This window comes from Penaeus monodon, chromosome 39 (assembly GCF_015228065.2).
Source record: "Penaeus monodon isolate SGIC_2016 chromosome 39, NSTDA_Pmon_1, whole genome shotgun sequence".
Taxonomy (NCBI): domain Eukaryota; kingdom Metazoa; phylum Arthropoda; class Malacostraca; order Decapoda; family Penaeidae; genus Penaeus; species Penaeus monodon.
The window spans coordinates 9,387,892-9,395,391 of record NC_051424.1 but is presented as its reverse complement, the minus strand read 5'-3'; the positions used below and the strand labels follow the sequence as shown (position 1 = coordinate 9,395,391).

The following is a 7,500-nucleotide window of genomic DNA, read 5'->3' as shown; positions in this document are numbered from 1 at the left end:
CATGCTCGCCTTCCAAGAGGTGAGGCCCAAGTTCAAGATCTCGTGGCTGGTCGAAGAGCCTGCAAAGCTCCTCACCGCCGTCCACCGCAAGGAAGGACCGCGAAGGGGCATCGTCTACGGCGTTCTCGTCTCCCATATCTTCATGTTCTTCGCCCTGAGTGAGTACTGAATAGTTCATCTCGCTTTGAGTGTGGTATGGTGTCCTTCTGTCCTTCGCCCTGGGTGAGTACTGAATAGATCCTCTTGCTCTGGGTGTGTAGGAGTCCTTATTAAACTCTTTGGGAGTGTTCGTAAGGGGTTTTGGTATGTAGGTCATCTTCTCTTGCCTTGGTGGGATTATTTGGCGTTGTGTGTTGTTCCGAATTCTTTTGAGTAAATTCCTTTTCGTTTTTCTTCTCTCTTCCTTTGTTTATTTACTTCTTCCCAGAAGCATTGCTCGAAATTCTCATATAATATGCGTGAAGATAAAAGCTGTAGGTTCTAAATATGCAGATAATTAGTGAAATCATTATTTATTGTCGAAGGTGAATAGTTGGCATGCAATGATCCTACTTGCTCTTCCAAATAAGATTAACTTTATCATCCCGTGGGTGTGACTGATATTTTTTTAACAGCATACACAATACTATAATGTATGCAAATATAGAAAAATATATATGTTGATCATCTCAACCCGAAAGAGTTACAAATGCCCTTTGTGACTTTATATACCGGCCGAGACTATGATAACACTTGTAGTGTTCCATTACTTTGGTTAATGGTTTTGGACAAGCACAGGGAATGGGCGACTGGAACATGGCGTGAACATTCTAATGTCCAGCTGCACGGCCTTGCCGAGTAGCGCTCATTTCTTTGACATGTCATGCCACTTAGTCTCAAGGGAACTACGCTGAATTGGAACCAGTGAGTGAAGAGCGGGTAGAGACTAACAGGGCATTGTGTGTTACGAAGCTCAACTGTAATGCCTTAATTGTTACATATGTTTCCTGCTGATGATATTTTGGCAATAACTTGCTTCATAAACTTCATAAAATGCCCATTAGATGACGGATACTTGGGTGTTGATCTATCATGAACACACCACATTTGGCAGGATTTCTGGAACTCACAGGACATGATTGTGTGAGCCTCCATCTGTGCATAGATGTACAGGGACACTCAATTGTCCAGACAGCTTCCTGAATCGATGTATGGAACTGTGGCTAGATGTTTTTTTAGTATGCATGGAGTTTTGTCCATGAATAGCTATTGGCATATACCATAGAAGATAAAAAATATAACATAGAAGATCGAAAATTTAACTTTTATAGCTTGTATGATAACTCTTAATTAAATGTGTTCAGTGTGTTATTTGTGTCTTTGCAATAGCTTCAACATGAAAAATACATTAATATATATATTTTTCACTCCTTCTAGATCCTCTGTACTTCCTATTCTTCAAGTTAATGTTTGACTGGGACGCAACAGACTATTCTAATTGGTTTTTCTACAAAGACATGGTTAAAGCCACTGGTAAGTACCAAGAATATTTTTATGTAAAAAGGATAAATTAATTTGCTGGCAAACGAATGTATACACTTATACATACTCAGAAGCACACCGAGATATACATTCATGCACATGCTCCATACACTGCAGACATATACACACACACGCAATCACATGCAGACACGCATACACAAGCATTCAAAGAAACAGATGAAAGAGGAAAATGAAGTAGCATGAGTATAAATCATAATTAATCTAAAAAATATATATATATATGGATCTAACCCAATGACAGACATGATGTCGATATCAATTAAATCAATTTGTTTTCAATTATTCTTATTTAACTATTACAGAAAACAGAGAGAAACAGAAAGAGAAAGACACAAACGGACAATCAGCATTTAGCCTACTGATTGTCTGTTTGTGTCTTTCTCTTTCTGTCTGTAGACTAAATAGGGAAGGCAAACAGAAGGCGAAATACACCCACCCCATGCTCTCCCCAGCGCTGGTGGTGCTGATGCCTGTGTTGGTGGGCCGCCTGCAGCTCCCCGACACCGCCCTCGGGTTGCTGGGCTGCAGCTCCGTCGCCTTCATGCAGATCGCCCTCGGCCAGATCGTCAGCTCCTCCATGACGTGGGTCGCTCTGCTCGGTGAGTCCTTCGAGCTTCTCAGGACTCGTGTTGTATGCATTTTTGTATTTGAGTCAATATTCATATTAGGCTTGTCGAGTGCGGTCATGACTTGTCTCGGTGTTCGGTTACAGTCCTAGCAAACCCATTTTAACAGGAAGTCTGTCGACGTACATGGAGATCAACTGCCGGAATTTAAATCCAAATGGCCCCAATGGGTGTTTGTGACTCCATGCGCAAAGATCAAAACGGTTTGATTTTTTATATATGTACACATCCGTCACGTGATCTACACCAGTGTAAGATCTTATCATGATATCAGAGACTGAAGGCCATCATGAATCTAGTTTCCTGCAACATGCTACAGCATTAAGAAAACTCGTCGTATGGAATCCCTCATTCTTTTCTTTGTCTAGATTGATTTCTTGAATCCAAAATCGCTTATCCTCAGACACTTCTAACTTGATTACAGAAGCTCACTCAAATCCCTCATAGGCGGAGAGCGAGCTGAATCGTCCCTCTTCAGCGTCACTCGCCGGGGCCACGTCGTAACGAAACAGACCTGCGTAAAATTGGACAAGATCGCTTTGAACGCTTGTGTCAGATTTGGTGGGGCTGTAGCTTTAGTGCTGCTCGCATGTTCTCACTAAATGCAAATCTGTTACAGCTCCACTGCTTGGGATGCTGGACATGTTCGCGCAATTGGCTTCACGTTCCATTATATCCAAGTGTTCAGATGGAAGCAGAGAACTCGGTAAGTTATTAGCGTAGAAATGAAGGGAAATGTATGACAAAAGGGAGAGAGAAGCGAGAGAAGGGACAAGCGAGGAAGGGAGAGAGAATGAGAAGGATAAGTAAGAGATAGAGTGATAGAGGGTGGGTATCAGTGAGATACAGTGAAGGAGGGGTGCAGAAAAAGATAGATGGATTGATAAGAGAGAGAGATAATAAAAAACAGTCAAGCAGTTCCCCTGCACACCCCATCGTCCTATCCCCATGAATAGCCTAACACTAGCTCGCATACCCACAGGAAAGCTCTTCGCGGCACAAGCAGTCCTAGACTCCATCGCTGTAGGTCTTTCGGGGCCTATGTACGCAGCCGTGTACAGCTCCACCGTCGACAGCCTCCCCATGGCGCAGTTCCTCCTGGCAGCTCTGTTCATGTTCTTCTCCGTCGTCGGAATCTGGTAAGAAGAGTATTAGTTAAGCAGAAAGACCAGTAGGTCTCAGTAGGGGAGATGCCAACGCTCATACTATGGAAAAAAAAAACATTCAAAGCAGTGACTGATATATACAAAGATATAGCTTTATCATGGCACACAATCAAAATGTTTATCACAAAAAAAAACGGAGTGCGACCCGTTCTTACACGAGATAAAGAAATGGCCGATGAAGGTCTTTACCAAGTGAATGATTATGGCTGGAGAACACTTTTATAAATTGCCACCCACGTGACACGGTGTCCCCCATCCCATAAAAAAAAACAAGAACAAGAATAATAATGATAACAATAACAATGATGATAACAATAATAATGATAACAATAACAATGATGATAACAATAATAATGATAACAATAACAATGATGATAACAATAATAGCAATAACAGTAATGTTAATAATAACAACCCCGTTGCGAGTGCGCCTCCTGATGCTCAACTCGCACAGAATTTGCGAGTGGTGTAGATAGAATTAGTCTGGCACTCAAGGAAAAAAAATAATGTGCAGTACTGTTTCGACCGCTGTGAAAATGTTGGTAGTTCTGAATTATCATTGCAGTTGAAGGTCTCGCCAGGGTGTTATGGAATTGAGACGTGTAGGCTTATTAACAATTGCTACTGCTTGTGATTTATGACAAAAGATTATACTAGAGGTTTACAAAATATTCAATATGTATTTAACACAAAATAAACATGCAGAGATATTTACATACTAGACAAATTATTGTGATTGCCAATGACAGTATTTTTTCTTTGATTTTTTTTATATGTTCGAATATTTTGACAGATTATTTTTATACAAGTTTAGTATCATATTCGTAATAGATATACTTGGTCATCCGTGTCAGCATACAAATGGCCTATTTTATTGGCATTATGAATATTCAAAATTAAATAGACCTATTTGGTGGACATGAATCTAGTGTAGCGGTGACTGACTGACTGACAGGCGTCACTCGTTCGCTATGCCATTTGGATTAAGTTCGCTTTTTGTTACTGTGACACGATATTGTTACGGTTTTTGAATTTCAAAAAATGGGCTGGATTCTATAATTTCTATTTCTTTAATATTTGATGTGTTCTCTCTCTCTCTCTCTCTCTCTCTCTCTCTCTCTCTCTCTCTCTCTCTCTCTCTCTCTCTCTCTCTCTCTCTCTCTCTCTCTCTCTCTCTCTCTCTCTCTCTCTCTCTCTCTCTCTCTCTCTCTCTCTCTTCTCTCTCTCTCTCTCTCGCTCTCTCTCTCTCTCTCTCTCTCTCTCTCTCTCTTCTCCTCTCTCTCTCTCTCCTTCTCTCTTCTCTATCTCTCTTCTCTCTCTCTCTCTCTCTCTCTCTCTCTCTCTTCTCTCTCTCTCTCTCTCTCTCTCTCTCTCTCTCTCTCTCTCTCTCTCTCTCTCCATTACATTTTCACAGAGTCCTTCATTGTGTATTTTTATTCAAAAACATAATGTGAGACTTTATTTCTTTGTCATAAATTTAATTATGTTGACAGGATGCTCGCATTTCATTATCTTGTATTAGCATGTCAGTATGAAACATCATTCATTATTTTAACCATGTGTCAGTAGACAAAAGAATAATTCATAAAGGTTTACTGAAATTATTTTCTAACCTTGAGGGTCGCCAGTTCGAAACATTTTCCTGTTCAGGGTTGTGGCAAAAAATAAATATAATAATAATGATAATGATAATGATAATGATAACAATAATAATAATAATGATGATAAATCAATAAAAATAATAAAAATGATTCTAATATTATTAATGATAATGATAATAGTAATGATAATGATAATAATAACTAATAATAATAATGATGATGATGATAAGAAGAAGGAGAATTAGGTAAATCTTAAATGTTAAGGAACACTTCAATAGACTTGAACAAGGAAATAATATAATAATATCATAATTAGATGATATTAGATAAATCGACAATTATTCTGCATATAATGAACACGGAAGGGACATAATTATTCAAAATCATCTGCCAGCGAGAAAGGGGAAAAGCAGTAACCGAGGCCAGTGTTATCTGTGTTGCTTTTTTTAGCCTTTTTGTTTTGAATTCAGTTTCTACGTCACATTTCTCCCTTCTCTTTCCAGGGTGTGCGATATCTTCGTTTTGAAGAAGGAATCCGGAGCCAAATGATAATTAGGAAGAAGCTTAGGAAAGAATGTTCAATGTTTTGATTATTATTTTTGATTATTACTTCAGTTATCGCTGTATTTTATTATATTTTGTCATTAATGTAGAGAGTATTTCCATCTGTCTCCTTTTTAGATTAGTTACATATATAATCAGTGTTATCAGTAGAGTATATATCATTATCGTCATTATTGTAATCATCATTATTATTATCATGAATATTATAATTATCAATATCATTATCACTGTTGTTGTTCTGAGTATTTTTACTAGTATTACCATCATTGTTAGTATCCATATCATTATAATTATTAATATTATACCAGTATCATTATTGTCCTTATCATCGTTTTTATTATCATTATCCATTCTTATGATCATCAGATTTTTTGCAATTGACACCATTTCTGTTATTGTCACAATCATCACCATCATTCTTATCTTAATTTTCATTTTTATTCATATTATGTTTATTGGATGGCATTTCGCTTTATTTATCATTATTATCTCTGTATTATCATTACCTATTAAAAGTATTATCAAACCTGATTTGAATACGAGTACCAATACGGTGGTTATCATAACAGAAAACATGTGACAGTCACGTTTTCGATCTTGACTGTTGTCTTTGCTCCACGTGGCATGATCTCGGCCTTATCTTTGTCTTTCCCTTCGGTTATCAGTGATATTCTTATGTCTTATATATATTCACACACACATAGACACACACACACACACACACACACACACACACACACACACCACGCACCACACCACACACACCACCACACACACACACACACACACACACACACACACACACACACAACACACACCACATATATATATATATATATATATATATATATATATATATATATATATATATATATATATATATGATGTGTTGTGTGGTTGTGTTGTGTGTGTGTGTGTGTGTGTTGTTATTTGTATTATTTATTATATTGTTTGATTAATATATATTATATAGTTATAGTATATATATTAATATATATATATAATATATATATATATATATATATATATATATATATATATTATATATATATATATATATAATATATATAATATATATATATATATATTATTATAATAATATATATATATATATATATAATATATATATATATATATATATATATATATATATATATGTATATATATATATATATATATATGTATGTATGTATATGCGTATGTATTTTGATGTCTGCGTCATACCCTTTCTTATTCGAGCATATACTTGCATGATGGTCCCTCGCCCGCTGTCAGAACTGCTTATAATTACTCGTCTTTCAAGTGGCCTTGATTTATCACGTCGCTTTTTGCGTCTTTCCACATCGTCTAAGATTTATCCCAAACAATTTTTGATTCCTGTGAAATCTCGAGAAGCTTTATTATTTCACACCAATTTTCTTTCCCTTTTCATGTAAGTTTTTTTATGATTTTTTTAATAGAAGAAAAATACGTTAACCCTTTACGTAGTTGCAAGGTCTAGCTCATTAAGCAGGACTCAGAGGGTTGATATAACCAGTGACTATATGCCAGTTACGCTAGAAATAGTTGACAGAAGCAAACTTCTATAATTTATATAACCAGGTTTCGATCTGAACACCAAAAGATAGCACTTAATTAAACGATTTTTTTTAGTCTTGCACTTTTAACTTACATATCAATTTTCCAATCCGATTTATCTCTTCCATTTTTCCCTTTTCCGCCGCCCAATCACGACGAGGCGACACATCTGACAAATTAACGAGTCAAGTGAAACTCTTCGTACTGCAAGGTCATTGTCGTATCAGGTTATCAGCGGCAACTTTCTGCCCCGAGACGCCGCGCAAAGTACTCGGGAGACAGACCTTCCGAATGGCTTAGTCGCCTCGTCACTTCCTCCACGGCGCTCGCACCTCCACCTCCTCCACCTCTCCACCTCCATCCTTGCTGTCTGTTGCCTCACTCGGAGGGAAACATAATGGACACTTCTCCGGCAGACTAGAT

General features: G+C 37.2%; 1 protein-coding gene across 1 annotated transcript in view; it reads left to right on the top strand.

Annotated features, from left to right (window-relative positions):
* LOC119597286 (proton-coupled folate transporter-like) overlaps positions 1–5,630 on the top strand; it is a 10,185-nt gene extending 4,555 nt beyond the window's left edge. Inside the window, exons 8-13 of the mRNA XM_037946822.1 lie at positions 18–158; positions 1,417–1,512; positions 1,995–2,141; positions 2,788–2,874; positions 3,151–3,307; positions 5,439–5,630. Coding sequence (XP_037802750.1) covers positions 18–158; positions 1,417–1,512; positions 1,995–2,141; positions 2,788–2,874; positions 3,151–3,307; positions 5,439–5,484 — 674 coding nt within the window. The 3' untranslated portion in view covers positions 5,485–5,630. The remainder of the gene's footprint in view (positions 1–17; positions 159–1,416; positions 1,513–1,994; positions 2,142–2,787; positions 2,875–3,150; positions 3,308–5,438) is intronic.
* Positions 5,631–7,500: the final 1,870 nt, after the last annotated feature.